Source organism: Perna viridis, chromosome 1, assembly GCF_037379345.1.
Source record: "Perna viridis isolate PV_CMFRI_1.1 ecotype Kerala chromosome 1, ASM3737934v1, whole genome shotgun sequence".
NCBI lineage: Eukaryota > Metazoa > Mollusca > Bivalvia > Mytilida > Mytilidae > Perna > Perna viridis.
The window spans coordinates 55,124,422-55,146,068 of record NC_142445.1 but is presented as its reverse complement, the minus strand read 5'-3'; the positions used below and the strand labels follow the sequence as shown (position 1 = coordinate 55,146,068).

The 21,647-nt window shown below is 32.2% G+C and overlaps 2 protein-coding genes across 4 annotated transcripts; one reads left to right on the top strand and one right to left on the bottom strand.

Annotated features, from left to right (window-relative positions):
* Positions 1-1,943: 1,943 nt before the first annotated feature.
* Positions 1,944-4,862, bottom strand: LOC148629437 (uncharacterized). The gene is made up of 2 exons (XM_088551171.1): positions 4,711-4,862; positions 1,944-2,643 (listed from the first exon to the last, which is right to left on the bottom strand). The coding sequence occupies exon 2, from the start codon at positions 2,638-2,640 to the stop codon at positions 2,173-2,175; it is 468 nt and encodes a 155-aa protein (XP_088407297.1). The 5' UTR covers positions 2,641-2,643; positions 4,711-4,862; the 3' UTR covers positions 1,944-2,172.
* Positions 4,863-18,182: 13,320 nt separating this feature from the next.
* LOC148629436 (uncharacterized) lies at positions 18,183-21,413 on the top strand. 3 transcript variants are annotated; one of them, XM_088551095.1, is made up of 6 exons: positions 18,183-18,272; positions 18,882-18,968; positions 19,514-19,752; positions 19,925-20,072; positions 20,440-20,589; positions 21,133-21,413. In XM_088551095.1, exons 1-6 carry the CDS (start codon positions 18,257-18,259, stop codon positions 21,390-21,392), a joined length of 900 nt encoding a protein of 299 aa, XP_088407221.1. In that variant the 5' UTR covers positions 18,183-18,256; the 3' UTR covers positions 21,393-21,413. The 3 variants fall into 3 exon arrangements, with proteins under 3 accessions (XP_088407221.1, XP_088407238.1, XP_088407231.1); XM_088551105.1 differs by having other exon boundaries at positions 18,221-18,349; XM_088551112.1 differs by lacking the exon at positions 18,882-18,968 and having other exon boundaries at positions 18,211-18,272.
* Positions 21,414-21,647: the final 234 nt, after the last annotated feature.

Below are 21,647 nucleotides of genomic sequence, written 5' to 3'. Positions count from 1 at the left end.
TACCAAATAAACAACTCAACTATTGGTTTTGGCGATAACTTTGACAAAATCAATTTGTCAACAACAAAATTGTATGTTGACGCAGGAATTAAATAAATATCTTGATGTTCAACGACGGCCAACCATTATATAGTATGTAAAGTCACCACCGAGCCACCAGCAGGACGATTGATAAATTTCGCCCACAAACTTTTTTCTAGACACATTCTATGGTAAGTCATGACGCTTTGCGGTCACTGATGATACTGTCTTCACCTGAAAAAGAAACCAAACAGCAGGAAAAAGTATCTTAATAAAAGGCTTTGGATGAGAGGGATTTCGATTGTATACCTTCCAATATCAAACTGTGAATAATGAACTAATAAAATTCCTTTATATATACAATTCCTTTGAAAGCGGGGAAATTATATGCCTTCGCACGGACTTAGAAGCGCACAATACCGTGTGTGTGTGTGTGTGTGTGTGTATGTGTGTGTGTGTGTGTGTTCAAATATGTCGTAAGTGAGGGTTCTCAATTATTCTATTACAATTATATATTCTACATAATAGCTAGACAAAACAGTCTGAAAAAGTTAAAAGTTTATTTTAAAGAACTCGGTTCATTTACGGTTGCATATCAACAATGATAATAAACATTCCGATAAATAATCATGTCTTATAACAAAATATAACCCGTGTGACATATGGGCGTGTAATATGACAACTTTTGAAATGCTTCGCAAAATGTATAGTTGTATCTTTTATACCCATTTTAACACCAGAAATTGATAGGTAAAACATTATACATTAACTCGTATTCCAGCAATTTAGAGTAAAAATCAACCCGTATTTCGGTAGCATTTAATTACAAAATAATTGATATTAACTGGTATAAAATTTCTAAGGTATGAATAGTTTTATGACCTAAATGCCTTTCCATTCAGTACATTTTCGTTATTTCAGTACTGTACATTCGTATATAATTTGCATAATCATTGCATAATTACATATTTAACCACACCACCTTATGTTGCAAGTAGGTGCTATGAAACCGTCATTTCTAGCTTCCTACGACATCAAAATGTACTTCTTAAATACTATACACATGTAGGTTTCGGGAAGTTTAAATTAAAAGATGAAATGATCAGTTAGCATTGAACTTCCATAATTAGCTAGGAAACGCTTTGTCTCCGAGTTGTTTTTTTTTAAATGAGAAACATTCGGGTCATCAGGGTTAGGAGGTCACCCGTTTTTAGAGCATATTGCAACTTCGCTTCGAGTTCATTTTGAGTACCATTTTGGACTCACTCCAAGTTTGCCGATTGTAAGCTATTGATGAACTGTTGCGTTAATTTTCAAAATTCAAAACTAAAAAAAAACAAATAAAGTCAGTACATATAAAACAATACAAGCTCTTATGAGCTTTTAAAACTAATGCAATTAAGTTCTAATATGCCAAGTATATTTTCGAAAATACACTTATTTTGCAATTATGTACAAATGTACGATGTCAAAAGATGTGAAATGGAAAAGAAAATTATTGTATAAAATCAATCATCATCACTGCAAAATCTTCCTTAAATCGACCTAAAATCTTCAAGTTTCAGCTCACTTAAATTTGTGACTATTCAATTCTGAAGCAAATCCAGACATATATCTACTACAGGATTTATGGTGAAAATGAGAAAATCACTGATTTACTATAGTAGAACATTGAATTCGCCTTGATGCCAAAATCAGTGGCATAGAATATTTGACGATGAACGACTTCAGATTTAGAATTTTTTTCAACTAATTTTTTAATCCTATCATTTACATTAAACCTGTTAAACTGTCGTAATGTATACATTTCAGTGAAGATTGTATATCTTTGGATTTGTAAGCGTAAAATAAGTTGTTATATGTGTAGATATTCTTATTGCTTTAGAGACAATTTTGCATGATCATTTAAAAAAGGCTTGTCATTCGAAGCATCATTTTATTTAGAAAATAAACAGAAACAATTCCAGACCTGCTAGTTGGTAAAGTTATAATGAACAGTTACATTGACGAAGCAGCACTGTAACAACATGGCAGTCAATTAACAATGCACATCACACTTTTTCACACCAATATATGAACGTGTGTAAAATGTTAAGATAAGTTTGCTTTCTCTTCTTTCAATGATATCATTGTCTGTGAAAAACGGTTAGTTTATGCAGGAGATGGTGTCGATGACGGTGTTGGTCTTGGTGTTTCATCGGGTGTGGATGATGGCATCGGTCTTGGTGTTTCACCAGGGGTTGTTGATGGTGTTGGTCGGTCACTAGGAGTTGGTCTTGGTGTTACACCTGGCGTAGTTGATGGTGTTGGTCTGTCACTAGGAAGAGTTGAAGGTCTCGGTCTATCACTTGGAGAAGTTGGTTCGCCAGTTGGTCGAGGACGATGTTTTGGGCGTTCTCCATTCTTTCCCGGACGGGTGTTTCCTTTTCCTGGACGTCTGTCTCCTTCTTTGCCCTTTCTATTACTACTATTTTGTGGCATTCTATTTCTGATACCTTGTTTTCTGGAGAAATCAATGTCTCCACTTTTTGCTTGGCGATTTTCTGGTCTTTTTCCTGGTCTTGCACTGCATACCACAACAAGGCATACTACAAGAGCTACTAGAATTGCTTTCTTCATGTTCTAAAACGATAAAGAAACGGATCGTGACAAATATTTGTAATGAGACTGACAAAAATAAGACAAAAAAAGTGAAGTTGTAGGGACACACATTATAACGATTAAAACACAGATTGTTAATCGATTGGATTTTGTCAATAGATAGAATCAATCGTATCGATGGACATGTGAAATCAAAGGAAGAGAACCAAAATAATCTGTTTATTACTGCTTCCTTTATAGCGATATTCAAATGATGTTGCTACTAACCATTAGATAGCACATATTTAAAACTTTATTGCAGTAAACAATAGGCATATGTGCAAAACCCAAACAACAGCTATGAACAATTCCTTCATAAAAATAGGAGAGGAGAAATTATACTCTAAAATGACCATTTCCTTTTTATTATTATTATTTATTATTATTATTTTTAAGCTTCTTATTGACTAATTATAGATAAAAATCAATGTTGAATAAATGAAATCTTGGTACAAAAAATAATTCAAGATTTCAAAAATCTACACTAGAATTGTGCTAGTTCTGTAATGCAGTAATAATATGTGCATTTGAAAATGAGAAAAAAGTGTCATAAATTTATATATAATATACACTGGTTTCAAATTGTCTATTTTTATTTCATTATTTTGTAGAATGAATTTCTTACTGCTTCCAATATAACTTTTTGAAATGAAGAAAATTAGATATAACAGTATCAGTTATACAACTTAATTTTAAAAACAGGCTATTTCGCGCACCTATGCATTTTATGGATCATTCTTTTCAGACATTAAATACATGCATGAAATTTGGCGCAACATTCAGATACTTGACTACTGTTTTTGGCGCATCTGACACAGATTCCTCCGCGTCATTTTTTATATTCATGTCGAAATTGACGACAGTAATCATCTCAGTACAAAAATATATGACAAACGAGATTTTGATTTCAAAATGATAAATTTCCATCTTTTGTGCAGTAATATACCAGCTTCCCCTGCATGTGGCGTTTATATCTTTTGGATGTTGAGGTATGTCAGAGCAGCTAGTAATGACTATTCTTACATCTAAATACGCCTTGATTGGCTGGGGGACAGGCTTTTGGACCGAGTTTATAAAAAAATACGTCTCTTACGCCTCCTAAAAAAGATTTGTTTCCGATATCCAGATCTATTTGAGACATATTCCGTTTCTTACAAACAGTTTCTAGATGATGGATTTTCATTTTATCAACAAATAAATAGTTTTTGTATTCATTATTTTCAACTTAAACCTGTCGCGTGTTCCTCCACAAATATTAAGACTTATTTTTAAGCTGATGCCTTCTTTGCCCTTTATCTTTACTTTTTTATTGTTCACAGATTCTATACTATCTTAACTACTAATTTTACTGATTTCGATCGATCGCAATTTTATGTTACCCGTTTGTGTTGAAATATACCGGAAATAATAAACCGTAATACAAGCGGGAGTTTTAGCGCGCCAAAACAAAAATTAACCCATCATTCTTATCGGAAATTCCAGAACCTTTCTACTGGTTTCTAAGCTTCCATTTGTTAATCTTGTACTGCCGTTTGTTATAAGGACTTTCCTTTTGACTATTCCTTTTGACTGTTGCCTAGATTTATCAGTTCGGTAATTTTGTAATTATCCTTTATTTGATAAAAATCAACCCATCTTGGTTTGCATACTTTTATAAATCACTACAAAATCTATGCAAAAACTTGTGATTGCCAAAATTCAAAATGCAACAGTTCATTGAAATGACCCAAATGATAAATTTTAGTGTTCTCGCAAATTGTCATAAAATCATTTGCATTAAATATATCAAATATTAATTTCTTACTATAAAGTTTGAAAAGGGAATTTTTTTTTATTTTTAAGCTTAATACCTTACATTTTTATGGAGAAAAAAAATGGCTGAACAGCTGTCATAGACCCGCAAATAACTCAAACTTCGATGCATGCACCTACACAATCTCAACTAATTCAAAAAAAGGATTAAACTGAGGTAATAGGCAAAAAGGGGGATTTACGATGATAACATTTCAACTGTCTAATTTATCTATAAAACTTATATTTAAATCTTACCTTATTTTGAATCTATCCTATTCTGTATGTGATCGTATTAAAATCACCGATTATATTTATACCATAAATACGAAGGTCAATTATTGTCACAGTACCCCGAATCGTGAGTGAAGAACAATAAACCTGCAAACTTAAGTCATGTGAGTGAACGTTTTTAAACTTTTTAATCACGATTTGTAACCGGTACTTTTACGAATTCTATACCTAGCTTATATGCAAATATTTAGCGGCTAACTTTCCTTCAGAAATTAAAGGTAATGATGAATATCAAATGACCGGTTTGTAATGAGTCAACATTTTTTTTAATTAAAAAGCGTGACCATTAGAAAATGTATACAAGTTTAAGACAAAAAGGTTCTTTTTAGCTAGAGTCAGTCAAAGTTTCTGACATTGATTTAAATTCAGCATTTTTTAGATAAAGCGAACTTATGTATTATATTTTCACATTTTTATTGTGAAAAGAAATCATGTAGTTTATGTGTTACAGTAAAAACGTATAATAGAAATTATTTTTAATTACTGAAAATTTCAATAGATATGTATAAGAGTAATCAAGGGAACCAAGGTTATAGCGGTAATCAAAAGAACGTAATCCAGGGACAAAGACCAGACATGGAAAACAGACACACACAACAAAGAACACAAAGCAACTAAAATCATACATACAAAGTAACAAAAGTAAATGAGCAACTCGGACTCCACTAAAAACTGGGAGCATGGACCAGGTGCACCGGTAGGGTAAGCGTCCTCTGCTTTTCTAGAAACACCCGCCGAGTTGCTCATAAAAAGTCAAGTCCGGGGTAGACAAACGAGGAAAGAAAACTATGACCCGTTGAATAAATCAGTTTTAATGGTGCTGATGGATACACCATAACGATCCACGAGTTCATAAAACTTCTGTAGTGATGACTTCAATCTTGTAGCAACATAACCCTGTTCCAGAAGCCTATTTGTTAGAGTTCTAGCGCGATACAAAAAGTCTGCGTAGTTTCGGCAAGCCCTGGCATAACGTATGAGTTGTGATATGAACACTCCATACGCAGGAGCCGAAGGGATGTTGCCACAGATGAAAGGAAAGTTGACAATTCTGAATGAAAAGTCATCACGTTTGTCGTCAAGTTTGGTCAATAGTTTTCCTTTACCATCGATTTCTAAGTGTAGGTCAAGATATAAGGCTGACTTCAAATGTATCAAATCCCCGAAATTAGGATTGTTTAAATATAACACGTCATCTATATAGCGGAAACTGAGATTGAAGGATCTAGCCAAACAATATTCTTTCTTTCTGATCAGATCAGCTATTAAGTCAGCCTCATAAGAGTGAAGGAATAGGTCAGCTAGTAAAGGAGCACAATTTGTTCCCATTGAAATGCCGACCGTTTGTTGAAAAACACGTCCACCACACTGGACAAATATGTTGTCGATTAAAAATTCCAGCATTTTGTAAACATCTTCCTCTGTATATTTGGAAGATGATTTGGAATTATTTCTTACAAAGTATGAGGAATCTCTACCAAGAACTTGCATGTTTTAAATTTATCTGTAACTACTAAAACTTTCAGGAATTATATATATTACTAAAATATACAGCAAGAATTATGTATACTAACTGAAGTGTTATCATTCTAAAACTACTTATTTGTAACAAATGGCACACAAGTTAACTGAGGTCATTTAAAAAAACATTTCTGTTAAGCTGGATTTTTTTAAAATGGGTTTGGAGGTCAGAACATACATTATAAACTGAAACGTTCTAGAAAGTTTCCATACTTTGCATACTTCATAATAATTTTGTTTCTAAACAAAATTTGTGAATATTTAAGTTTCTATGTACATATATTTTTAGGTAATTTAAGAATTTGAAATTTGTTCATTGTTCTTTTGATATCGTGCAGAAGTCCTCTGAATCTTTGATTTAATGGGAACTATGTTTATAATGAAAGAAATGAGTCTTTGTGCAGGGATTGCAGTGAACTCAGTGTAGTACAGCTACACTACTAGCCATGCAAAACTCCCTCCCTACCCACGTTTACTAAGAGCCGGAAGTTGAGTAACAAGATTGTTTCTAAAAATTTGTATAACCTCCACTGTTGGTTTGAAAAGTGTTTTAGACGACGAAAGTCACTGTGCGGTCATTCCATTTTCCTCTACTGACTTGTCGGATCGGGTATATGACATTTTATTATAGTTCATTAATTAATAAATTGTTAACTTGAATCTTTAGAGATAAATAAACAGTTATTTTTTTTCAATTGTCAAGAAAAAGAAATAAGTGAAATAGAACACACAATTTTTAATATTGAGATTCAATCTACTGCACATTTTTCATCTAGTATTACGTAATTTTATATACTAAAATAAAATCAGTTTACTTGTACAAAAAGTCAGGAATTTAGAATTATACTTATTTATATAGAGAGTTAGTAATTATACTTATTTACTGAAATTTCGTTAAATATATATTATCATTAATTATCATACCCATTTACTGTAACATATACTGTGAGGATTGTCAAACGAGCAACATTTGTTGAAGATAACTCATGTTTTGTTCATAAAGATATAGTGTAATGGTTATTTAATACTATAACTTATACACTTAATTAAGGTTAGGCAAAACATACCCCATTATCAAGAAATTAGGCAACATTTCACCAAAACTTGTTATGACCGACCAAACAAGCGACTGGGAAGGACTCGTACATAATTTGTCGTAGAATTCAGATAATTTATTGTCGGTTCACCAAGAACATATTCATATCAGATAAATTAGTATACACTATATTTAAATATCAAAAGTTGAATATAATAATCGATTTTAATCGGCGTTTTGGCATTTTACAAATGAATCGGAAAAATTGCATGATCATGTTCACAAAATACAGTATGACATCAACCAAGGATAACACAAATGTGATAACAGAAGTTTTATTAAGCATATCACTCAGTACAAACAGCGTAGTAGTATCAAAATTGTTTTATATTCCTATGTTTTACATGAAAAAGCATCAATACCAAAATTACAAACGAACAGAAATCCTTAGACAAGACAATAACAGGAACATCAATACGACAACAAATGAAGAAAACATCATTAAATACAAACTAACCAAAAACGTACACAAAAAAAACATACAGCGCGAACACACAACAAAATGGAAATGAACTCAGATGCTTCGAAAGAATGAGTAGTTCCTTTTTGTGCAAATCTACCACCATATTCAACGTTGAATGTCAAGACTGGAAAGTAGAAGATACTATATTACAGATGGTGATATTTGAAACAGAATCAAGATCTTGGTGACGACCTTACCACTGTTTAAATGACGGCTTTAATCCTTAAACAATATATTTTTGTCCTGTAACCCTTTTTGTAAGTCAGTGAGCCCTATCAAGAAAACGGTGTTATTATCGCAATTTATGGTAAAAGTGAAATAGTCTAGAGTTAAAAGGGTGGAAACTAAAACACAGGAGCAGCTGGAATGTTACTACATCAGAAATGATAGTTGCCAATAAGGAATATAATATTACAACTTAAAAGCGTTCTTTTTTTTTATTTGAAATGAAAACAAAACTATGAAACCATTTTCTATTTGTCAATAATGTCTTTAATTTCAAGATATTTTGGTAAATGAGATAAAGTAAGTAAATAATTTAGTGTTAAGACATTCCTCTATAGCAGAAGATGATATGATCTTTTCACCTTCCATATGTTAGACTAAGTTTTGATGAAATCTGCCCAATGGGAGTGTTGAAAAAAATCAGTTAGGCCCATTGGAATGACTGCTTTGTCTAGAACCAATTATCCACCAATCTGTTCAAATGAAAAAGGTGATGATTTTACCATCTGTCTATTTTTTTCTTCGGTTCAGAAATGCAGAACTAAAATTTCACACAACCAATAACAAGGAGCGTTTACCATCTGTTGTAAAAAGAGGCTTTGAATTAATGGTACAATAGTAGTATAAGGCATGGTAATATAAAATTGTATATAATGCTATATAGAAAATAACATTTGATCTCAGATCGTCTGTTAGTTCTTTAAAATTTCTTTCAATCCACATCTGATTAATTTCAGTCAGAGACATTTTTTCGCCGTTGAAATACACCAATTTTTTTAACCTATGGTGTATACATTTTAGAGTTGATCAGTTTCTTTCGTGAATTTTATCTATACATTAGTTTCCTTCAAGGAGCGATGATACAATTGCACAAAATAAGCTTTTCAGACAGGAGTATGTTCAGTCTTTATTGATAAAATCATTTTGACGTTTTTGTATCGGGTACCGCTGAAGGACATAGAAATGTTTACCCTTTCTGAGCACCAGATATCACTCCCAATTGTTTTATGGGTTTCATATTGCAAGTGCTTTAATTTATGTGCTATATTTTTCTGATCGTCAGAATTTATACATATTTTCTTTCTCTACATTGTGTATGCGGATCAAATCTGCATGGCTTTTAATTTTTTTGATGCTTTGGTATTTTAATGCCTTTTTATATAAAATGCTAGTCTTATCAATGTTTCCAGCTGGACAATACTCCATTAATATGGTCGTTAAGTCAGTTTGTTACTTTCAATAATTTCTTCTAACATTACTACACGTCTTATTGTTTACATTATGTTTTGTTTTTTTACTGAATGTTGAATCCATTTTCTGGCATCAGTTGTTTGGATCAGTCGTATGGTATTGTGATTTAACGTCTTTTTTATGGGCATTTAATTAATTGTTTTGGTGGATTTTGTCTTCTTTAATTGAACTGTCGTGTTTAGCCCTTTTTGATTTAGAGATGATTTTCCACATATTAGTAATAAAAAACTTAAAAAAAAACTTAACACAAAGTGGCATGTTTATTTGGTAAAACAAATGACACAACAAAATAAATCAATTCGGCGGTTTGGTATAGTTTAAATAAGAAAAATAAACTTATCGAACAAAGTTACTTCGTTAACAGGAACATATACATGTGTATCAATTTGCAGTATCAGCTTATAATTTTTTTCAATCTTACTATTTTTCTTAAATTTAACAGAACAGTTTTTTATACATGAGATGGTGTCGCTGACTGTGTTGGGCTGGGTGTTTCTCTGGGGTTGTTGATGGTGTTGGTAGGTCACTTGGAGTTGGTCTTGGTGTTTCACCTGGCGTAGTTGATGGTATTGGTCAGTCACCAGGAGGAGTTGAAGGTCTACGTCTATCACTTGGAGGAGTTGGTCGATGACGATGTTTTGGGCTTTCTCCCTTCTTTCCAGGTTGGATTCTTCCTTGTCGGTCGTGGACGTCCTTCCCCTTCTTTGCTCTTTCTTTTAATACTATTTGTTGGCATTCTATTTCTTTTCGAAATAAATGAGAAATATAGTTATTCCTTTGAACGTTGAAATATCCAAAATAATAAATGAATAAATTATGCTCTCATTGCGTAATAATGAAAACTAAAAAACGTGTTTTTCTTTTTTTTTTTTTTTTTTTGTAATAATACTCTTCGCTAGAATCTTGGTTCCTTTGATTACTCTTTTACAGTAATATAAATATCTTTTGAGGTGTTCATGCCACGTATCCAAGTTTTTCAACAAGATACAAATTCACTTTTTCTAAGATGACATGGGCTGAAATATTAAAGTTTGGTCATTTTACTACTTCAAAATCTATGTACTTTTCACATGGAATATGCAAACAGCGAAGATGTAAAATCAACGAATATCTTCAAAAGAGATATAGTTAAAACTGGTTGAAGAAAAGAACTTATGTTGATCACGCTTTGATAATTGTGTTCAAAGTGGTCATTATCATTTTAAAAATATATATATTTGATGTAATTTGGTGAACCATTGCCATATGTTATTCTGTATCAAGAAATTAAACAACTGTTAAACAAGGTCCCTTGATATGATAATAATCTGTAAATGACCAAACACGTTAATAGAAAACACAATTAAGCTATTTTTCGGTAGAAATATGAACGACTTTTTTGTCGCTGTTTTTTTAAGTTACTAAATATCCAATCTCCGAAACAGAGGTTGATAGCTCCTTCGTCCCTGTACGTAGAAGATACAAGGACCTCTGTTTCAGAGATTGCTAAATATCATGCTGCCATTTTTTCACAAAAACATAGTTGGTTCTTTGAGGTCTTATAAATAGTTGATGTGCATTTGATACATATACATGTAGGTTCAGCTGGTCAATATTATAATTAGATCATTAACGTAGAATGTAATAATCGAGTTTCTGTAGTGCTGTTAGACCTATCTTAGAGAAACAAACTTCTGGTATTGGGGAGGCATATTGGATCAAAAATAATCATTCGGGTAAAGTGGCTGAGTGGTAAAATTAGATAACATTTTCATATTCTAAGGATTTGCATGCATGAAGATGAAGCAACTAAAAATACACAACAAAAACGAAAGCACAAACAAAAAAAATGGAGTACATGCTTTTTTTTTCTTTTTTTTTTCTTTTGTCAATCTTTAATGATACCACAAAGACCAATGTTATGGTCAAAATACCAAAATAATTAAAAAGGAAGTTGATGTCGGCCAAATCTGATATCGAATCTTAGTACATGGTAGCCTTATCTTAATGTTTTGTCAAATTATCAAGTAGAAAGAGTAATCAAGATTTGAGCAGAAATAAAAAAAAATATATTCCAAGGATAACGACTAGACATGTAAAATAGACACACACAAAAAGACCACGAAACAACCAATATAACACGTACAAAGAAACAAACGTAAATGAGCAACACGAACTTTACTAAAAGCTTGGAGTATGGACCAGCTGAGGCGGTAGGGTAAGCATTATCTGTTCTAGAAGTATACATAGCTACAGAGAAAGCTGTTCAGTCAAGGTCTACAGATGTCAAACTAAACGCGTGTTATCCATCAGAATTCATTCAGATGATGATTGGGGTTTTTTACGGTCTTGACTATTCTCACGGATCGCACGATCGCCCCTTACGGGGATTCTGTTAGTAATGCCATTTAGTAGAAGAAGATAGAGGAGCCCAGCCTTCGGGATACCTGACCGAAGAACTCAAAGTATGTCCTACTAGCGGCTGGACTGCTGTGTTGACGCTGGGCCTACTCACAGACCCTACGTGGATCCGAGAGCGTTTCCCCACTCTAATTGTTTGGGAGTACGTCAACGTGTAGAGTGTTCATTCAGATGGAAGTGAAAGATATGAGGTGCTAAATGGCATGGGGTGAAGAACGTATGCAAGTTTTATCGGTATATATTCAACGGTTTTTGAGGAGACGTGGATAGGAAGGTTTTCCCTTTGGTCGATGAATGATGAAGTAGATGTTTTCCATCAGGAAACCTATTAAAGGCGCTCTGATAAAAAATTATTTAACGGTGGTGCACAATGGTACCTTGCGATAAAGAAAGTGAGAAAGTATTATTGAATCCATCAAATGTTTTGATTGCGTTGTGGATGAAAACTATTGGTGGACAGCATTATCAATATACCTCCTGCTTTTCAAAATGGTTGGAATATACCAAAAAGAAAATGATGCGAAATGAAATGAAACTAAACATTATAAAAATGAAAACTCCACAAATAAAAGAAGTAGTACAGATTCATATTTACTGTTTGCTTTGTTTTGTTTTTGTTTTTTTTTTTTGTTTTTTTTTTTTTTTTGTTTGTTTTTTGTTTTTTTGTTTTTTGTTTTTTTTTTTGTTTTTTGTTTTTTGTTTTGTTTTGTTTTTGTTTTTGTTTTTTTTTTGTTTTTTGTTTTTTTTTTTTTACTTTAAAGTTCACAACTATTCGTGTTTATTCCAATGATAAATTTTTGTTATTAGCAGTTGCATCATTTGAAGAGTGCGATTGACCTCCTCTAATAGCACCACAATAAATATACATTCGAGTTAACCACCCGAACACTTGTTTAGAATATTTTAGGCCAGGTTCACTCTTGATTTCTTGTATTATATGATATTGTAGTACAATGGTTGGGTCTATAAGGTTAATTATACATGATGTGTGGTTGATTGTGGTAGCACGACTTGATTTTGGTATTTCATCGGGCGTAGTTGATAGTAACGGTCTGTCTCTAGGAGTTGGTCTTGGTGTTTAACAGAAATAGTTGATGGTGTTGGTCGGTTACATGTGGGATTTGGTGGTCTAGGCCTTTCACTTTGAGGGGTTTGTTCGCCAGTTGCACGAGAGTTAGGATGTGTCCCTTCTATGACGTCATTTTTCTTTTCCTTATCTCGGAAGTTTTCCCTTTTCCGTGTTCCTCTTGTCCCAAAAGTTTTTGGGATATTCTCTGATCAAAATGCCCAAAGGTTTGTCTTCTTGTCCCTGTATGTTGGCTTCAGCATCCTTATTATTTCTTTTCCTTTTCCTACTTAGTTTAGGACAGCATGTCACCACGAGATAATAAACTACTAAAACAACAACCTTACCCTCCATCGAAATAAAATAAACATTAAAATAGTTTTAAGTACTACATTAAAGGAAATAATACATCTGACTCATTTATTCTCCATTGCAATGATTTTGAACATAACGAGATATGAATACAGAAATGCAACATACAGAAGTCACACAATAACAGAACGTGTTTAAAATTAATTCAATTGTTTCATACTGACCTTTCAATTTCGCACAATTTTGTCTGCTATTCAGTACACTTGTTTAACAGTAGGACGTTACGCACGCTATTGTGGCTGTGTTGAAAAAAACACACCTATCTGAACTATAACTGACTATTGAAAACAATCAAAACTGTGATTATGTGAAAGCTGTATGCTGTTGGAATCAGGACAAATTATAATTTCTGAATATTTGTCGCACATGGTACTTAAAATTCTTTATAATCAATTAATCTTTCCAAAAACCCGTAAAACGTCAAAATTCTGTATGTCAAGTATAACACACTGTAGGTCCAAAAAAGCTAAAGCAGTGAATTGCGCTATTGCAGAGGGTACGTAATTTGCCATATTTTGCATGGAAGAACAATTTCATATGTTCTTTTTGAGATAATTATCAATATTGCGTTAATTTTTGGCAAAAAAAATATTCAATGCAAAAATGAAAGTGTTGGTAAATGGTCAGAGTTCTAAAAGTGTTCAGTAATCAAATGTTTTTTTCTAATGTAAGAACTTATTTACACAATATTCTTTTCCGATTAATATTTCCTAATAATATACATACTTTCAGCAATTCTACGTTGGCATTTGATAAAATTTTCAGTACAAACAAAAATGTTACGTCTTTTGAAAATGTCTAGCGAAATGTCAGATGTCAATATTTTTTGGGTTCGTTAAAAAAAGTTCATGCTCCAAAGCAATTTTACAATCAACTGGCAATATCTTCTATGAAATAATGATACTTTGTAATTTGTAACATACACTTAGGATTACACATATTTCATTTTTTTATGATTTAAACCGTTTAAAACGGCGAAAATTCAAACAAAACGAATGTCTAGCGATTTGTCGAACTTTCACTTTTTGCACGTTTGGAACGTTTTACCGTCGATCGGGAAATGGGGGAAATAAAAGGAAATAGTTTCTGTTTAGATAACAAGAACCAAACACTTATACTCGTCTCTGCAATGACAAGTATAGCACATGAAAGAGACAAAAAATCGAAATCAATGGGATTCAAAAAGACTAAAAGTATCTTTATTTTGTGTTATTAACAAACGAAAGAATAAACCAAAAAAGAATAAAATCAATTCTTAGGAATTCGATCCGAGTGGAATGACTGAAATGCAAAATAAAGTCGACAGATCTTTTAAAAGGTATAGAAAAGCAGAATGATAATAGATAAAATGAATGTAGCAAATGGAGTCATAAACATTTTTTCGGAAAACGCAAATGAACAAATGAAATAAAAATCTTCATCAATGAGCGGCTATCTAATGGATGTTGATGAAAGCCCGATTTTCTGAAGAATAGAAAGCTCTTTCAATCGAAATACTAAGTTGTGATAGATCCAAATTCTGCTAGTGGTACATGTAACATAAATTCATGCATATGTATCAAAATGCACATTTTAGTTTATCGCAGGAGAAAGTTGCAATATTCCCTCTCTATACAAACAGAGTGTACATATGTTGCGGTTGCATTCCACGCTGTGGGGCACATGCATGTGCAAATTTAATTTACCGGTAGTACTGATTATCAAATTAATTAAACTGTTCGTTTTTTTCTAAGAAATGTTCAAGATGTTTTAATTGCTACCAATCAGAAATTATTGTATATTTTGCTTAACCCTACCCGTGTTTCCGTGTTTCAATAAGCAAGCAAGCCCAGCAAGAAACGAATTCTGACGTTACCGATTGTGCCGCAATAGCGACAAGTGAACGTATTGGCTAAAATTTTGAACGTAGTAACTTTTTGTTCCTTTTCTATTTGTTTTTTTTTTTCATTTTGTTTTGTCTTGTTTCGATTGTTTTGTTTTGTTTTGTTTTTTTCCAGTTTTGTTTATTTTGTTGTTTGTTAGGTTTGTCTTTTGCTTTTTATAGGCACTTTATGTATTTTTTTCCTTATAAATGACTTCACATTTGAGTCTATTACAAATGCTCTACAGTACATATGAATTTTATATTTTGGTTTTTTTTTTAAATCATGCATGGCCATTTATGAACTTTATTCAGAATATTCTTCTATAGTTGGGGAAACAATAGCAAAATAAAGAAGCATTTTGACCCCCATTATGAACTTTATTCAGAATACCAAACTCGACTGAATATAGCTAAAATATTGCTGCTCAGTCCCCAACAATCAATCAGAATACCAGATCATTTAAATATATCTTTTTATCATGCTTGATTACATATTTTCTTATTTCTTAGCTGATTAAAATAACTTTTAAGTTATTTTAAATCCGCAATATCAAAATTAGGTCATACTAAAATGTTATAATTTATAGATAAAAAAAAAAGACTTTTTACCTTTTCAGCATTACTGTCAATCGTTCTGTCTTAGTTGTAGGGTAAACATATTTTAGGTCAAGACACGAACCTAATGATAGTCCAAACAATTCAATAGGTAAACATTTATTATAGGCTATGGTAAGATAATTATCCATAATCACCACAAAAGTTCATATATGTTTTACTAAATCAAAATTAATTTAAAACGTATTATTTTTAATTCTATCTTTTACAAAATGTGATGACATTGATTATATTTTTGCCACAGAGATTAAGCATAAATTCGATACCCTGAATCTTGAGATGAGAACATAAATCCTGAAGATTCCAGAGCCCAATGACTGAATGAATTTAAAGCATAAATCTCGCGACTTTTTAAAAGTCTTCCTACGAAAAATGTACTCAGTTTGTATCAAAATAGATAGCCAGAACTGTCTTTCAGTATCTAAGGATCGTCGAAATGAATAGTCATTTTTATGAAGCATTTTTTTTTTAAAGAATGAGCAAATGAAAGTTCAGCAGCGAGTTTCGAATGGCAAAATCATAAAAATCTCAATATTGAAGCTTAACATGTAACCATATGATTGTATTAACTGTAACATGAGGTTCCAAACTAAAGCGTGCACAAAAGTGTACTGTTTGTATGAAACAAGTAATTTCTAACTCTCAATTTAGTATTACAAATTTCAAAATATCTAAAACACTGAGGTTTTATTCCTTGCACTGCACATTGCAGAACCTCTTGGTGACGAATTTGTCTTCCTATTTCGATCATTTTTCTTTTGAGTACTTCTTGTAAACACTTATTTTAAGATTTAAATCTTTCTTTATATTTGATTCAAATGCTGCTGATTACTCCCTGAAACATGTGTACAGTATATCGTGCAATATACATCGATATTTTTGTATTTAATAACTATGATATGTTTACTGTTCTCACAAACATTACTTCTGACTTTGAATAACACGTACATAAAAAAAGGAGGCTAGAACACATGGTATAAAATGATAGTTAATAAAGAACATGAGAGTATCTCCGTTTAAAATACAAGACATAATCTGGTTCTACTTAGTACTGTCGTAAGTCGGAAACACAATTATAAGTTTTATAATGATGGCATTATTTAAAAGTTAGGTTCCATTTGAGTTGACATTTTAATTAAAACTCATGAAATAATTTGTATAAAGTAATGAATTTCCTGACAAGCATAAACAAATCATTTTTTTCAAACTTTTACTATTTTATTATTCTTGTCAACGTAAAAGTGGTCAATTCGAATATCCAGTCTTATAAGAATCTGTCGAACAAAATATTGTTGCGGTAACTCCCCCCCCCCTCCCCCCCGTACTTTTGGTAACGGACAAATTAAAAGCGCCAACAATAATACCATAAATAAAACATTATAATAAACACTTTTTATTGATTTCTACAAAACATATCAGACACTTATTATGATAGTGTTGGTGGCTGAATTGACCGTTATTTTTGGTAAAATATCCAATACATAACAGTCACTTACTTAATGCTATGTATCGTTCGGAGTTGACAAACATCGTTATGTAGAGAACATTAATAAGCCAGTCTTTCGTTGCAAATGGGTGTCTATACAAAAAAAGGAATCCACACCTAAGTGGTTGAAAGCGTTTGTCCTGTTTTTGGGAAGTATGAACATTTAAAAGTTTATGTTCGGCATCATAATATTTATTTGTTTCGTAAGGTAGTGGATATTTTTCAAGTTCACGTGTGCAAAAAAAGTTAAGGTGGAAATAAAGATAATATGTCTCACAGTTTGTTCTCTCATATTTTCATAATGTTGTTCTAGTTATCAATATTTCCTTCCATGCATTTCCTGTTATTGTTGAAAATTTGAGGTTAAGTGTGCGTTTTCATTTTTTTTTATATAGACCCATTTACGTGTCCATAAGTAAATTCCAACACATTCATTTTGTAAATGCGTAATTCACTTTTTTAGGTTTTAGACACGAAATATTTATCAAAAATATCAGAACGTATTTGATTTCACGTGAATGACGAATTCGTATAATGAATTATCAGACAAACAGTACTGGAAAAGGCATATATTCACTTCCATAGGTGTTAAGCCTCCCGCTTTTGGCAGTATTTCCCCAAATAGAATCAACAATATCCCGCTTACGTCAATACCCGTGTCAGAGAGGACGATATAGCTACAAATAGAAATTTCTCCCACCCTATTTGAATTCTTGTCAAAACAAATTGTTCTCGAACCTGTGTTAAAGACCATTAATTTACTGTCGTTGTAATGAAGAGAAACATGGCTTGTCATATTTCAGGAGGTGGAATGTCACGAGAAATTGTCGCAGTGAAATAAGATTTACATTTAAATAAAATCTGTTTCTGAACATTAAACATGCCGCTAATTAAAACCTCGGAAATTCTCCCGCTTTAAGAACATTTTTGAGGAGGAGATCTCCCACCTTGGAATTTTCGAAGGTTGACACTTAGTTACTTCACAATAAACTTGAGTTCGCTTTGCAACTGAAATAAAGAAGTCCAATACCTATAAATCACTACGGTTCATCAGCTTTGTAAAAGCCCGCCATCATACTACAGTTAATCACGTGAAGACATTCATGCGTAACAACCTAAAGATGAATGTACTTAGGAATGCGTAGATAAGAATGTCTTATACTACAGGTTAGTTTAACGTTTAACCTTTCCGCTCTAAATCGGGACGAACAAAAAAGATACATCGGCGAGAATTCTTACTCAAGGTAAACGACTTTTGAAACATGTATCATCAAGAATGTTTGTATGCAGTTGAACAGATCTATTCTATTCCAGAAATAAGCCATAAATAGAAAGATGTGTTAATGAATTGAAATCTAATCAAGAATTTGATCATTTTAAATGTAGATTATACAGATACTTAAAGTATATTCGTATCGATTATCAAATCGCTTATATTTAAAAAAAAAAATTTGTTACAAAGTGAGATAATTTTATGTAATGCATGTGATGGGAATGCCCTTGCGAAAAGATTAATGTGATTTAAGTAAGAGAGTTCAGCATTTTAAACCCCATTATCCCTCTAATTCGTCATATGTCAAATTAGTTGAAGTGCACGTAGAGTTAATGAAGTGAAACGTGTAATACACAAGGCATCGATTAATCTACACTTTTTAAGTTAACACCTCTGTATTGGATTTTCCTAAAGTTTGCTGTAAATATTTGTCTAATTTTATGGCATATAACGTAAAATCATAAAATGAATTAAAAACGAAAAGTTACATTTAATTTTGCCAGTTATGGATATGGCAAATAGATCTGCAGTGAACTGGATAATATTTTATGTAGTGTTTGGCATGGTTAGCAGCGAGACTACGACGCATTGTAAGCATGACATATCTAATTGTTTATTTTAATATATGTTAATTGCACCATCTTAATTTAAACAAAACAGAAAAGGAGTAATATTTTACGAATAAAACAAAAATGTCACCTTCTGTACCTGAACATACACAACATATTGATAAATGTCAGTCTTTTTTAAAATAATAGTTAACCTTTAAAAGGGGCAATAAAATGTTCAAATAATCACGTTAGAAAGCAACAAAAATAAATTACAAATTCCAAATCGCCAATACGGGTTAGTCCATGTGCATAAACACGTTCAAGAATACATAAATTGAAAAAGACAAACAAAAACGAACACCCCTCCCCCCCCCCCCCAAAAAAAAAAAAAAAGAAAGAAAGAAAGAAAGAAAAGAAATAAGAACGTAAAAACGAGCAACACGATTCCAGTCAAAAACTTTTTTCTCTCCTTTATCATGTCAGGTATGATGCTTTTTTTTTATTGAAGTATAAAAAGAAAGAATATATTCAAGTTCTGTAGTTAAAAGTTCTAAATTTTGTTTGCATTACCTGTATTATCATAGATACTTTCGGTGAAGACTGTGTGGTTATATTGGAGTATGTAAATGAAGACTCTAAGGCCTACTTGGAATACAGAGGAGTTGGTGATTTAGAATCGTGGTGTGATGATATGTCATTTGTCGGTCGAGATGAGGGTTTTAAGAATGAATACAAGGTTTGCGTGACTCCTGAAGAATTCAAAGACCCCGATTGTGCAATAGAAATTCATTATAAATCTGATTCCAATGGATCACCTTTACAGGTATGAAAGTTTCTCATTGTATTTTCTAGATGAGTATTCTTACTTTATTGCAGTTGGTCGTATTGATTTTTCTTCCTGTTTTTGAAATATAAGAAAAACGTTAGATAAGGTGATAAACGTACAGTTAATTTCGAACCAATAATATACTAAGATATTTTGCCTACTTTTTTAGACATACAATTGCCATGATCCACCAAAAGAACGGTACTGTGGTGAGCAGGATGGTTATTTTTATATTGAAATGAAAACTGCATTTTCAAAGTCTCAAAGACGAAATGTTCGAGTGAAGTTGAAAGTAGAAGGTGTCATGGTCTTAGATTGTAAGCTAACTCTAAGATGATAGTGTTCTTTTGTCATCTCTTGATTTTCTGACAATGCTGAAGCCTTTAAAAAATCAATAATTATTATACAATGAATTCCTTTTGTTTTAAATACGATAAAATGAAAATATGAATCATTTATATAAGATTAACTTAAAAATTGTTGCCTAAATGGAACGTTTTAACTCGGTATCTTAAAATAACTGCTTGCTTATCCCTGATGGACTCCCGGTATCTCAAAACTGGAAAAACTGTATGGCATATTCTCCTGTGTTATTTTATATTTTTATTCACAAAGTGAACTTAATTTGATGATAAATACAAGTAATCCGAAATTGATACTTCCTTGTCACATTTTTTTTTTCAGACTACCTTAGGGTTGGCATAATTGTTGGAGCGGTGTTTGGTGGACTTTTTGTACTGTGCTGTGCTTGTTGCTGTTGTATATATTTCCTCAGTAAAAGAAAAGGGTCACCAGGTCAAGTTATGAGGCCTGCAACTGAAGCTAGAACGTCTTGTAAGTAATCCTTAAAGTTTAATTTACACCAAAAAAATTCCTAATGTAGATGATGCTAGTTAACACTCATGTCTAAATTTGCTAATTTTTACAATAAATACAATATTCTGGAAAATCATTTAACTTTATATATATTTATTTCGTTAAATTTGCACAGCTGTGTTAACTTTTTTTGTAAGATTCTGACAAAATGGAAAAATCAGAAACATACCTGTCAAAAACCTCTGATCTTACAGTATAATTTCGCTCAAGGATGCTTTCTCTATTCAAAAAGACCATTATTGGATCACTGCATCACTGGATTTGCTCAATTTTTTTCAGTAATATGTAAGAAAAATTAGAATGAGTTATCTGTCCCTGAAATGTTCATTTTTAGTGCATATCAATGAACGTTTAACATATTTTACCATGTTTACCCTCTACTTGAGTTTTACATAGACTGATACTTAAGTTATGCAATTGAAAAAAAACTTGGCAATGTAATGGCTGTTCATAGCTTAAAAATTAAAATATAGTGATCAATGAGCAGTGTATTTTTTTCAGTTCCTTTGGCAAATGTAAATCAGTCATCAGGAGCAAATCCTCAACAGTCAGGACTTCCTTTACCTAATTCTTCCCAGCCGTCACCAGGGGCATATCACACACAACAAGTACCATATCCAACCCAACCGACAGGATCTAATCCAGCCAATTATTCAACACCTTACTATACACCATATCCAGTGCAAAATACCGATAATTTGACATCATCTACTCCACAGAGCTATGTACCACCCCCTTCCTATGATATAATATCAAAATGATAAAGTCACAACAGCATCACATTGCTCTATTTGTCTTCTTTTTTATTATACATTTCGTGTGCAGAAATATTAAGTTGTTTCGGATTTTGATTTAAAACAAGAGGCTCCCAGGAGCCTGAATCGCTCACCTGGTTGAATTTTTGCCTTTTAAGGGCAATAACTCTTAACAAGGAGTTGTCAGACAATTTTGACTCCATGAGATTCATTGGACACATTTGTAAGCCTTATGATAAGGATCTTTTCAGCAATTGAAAG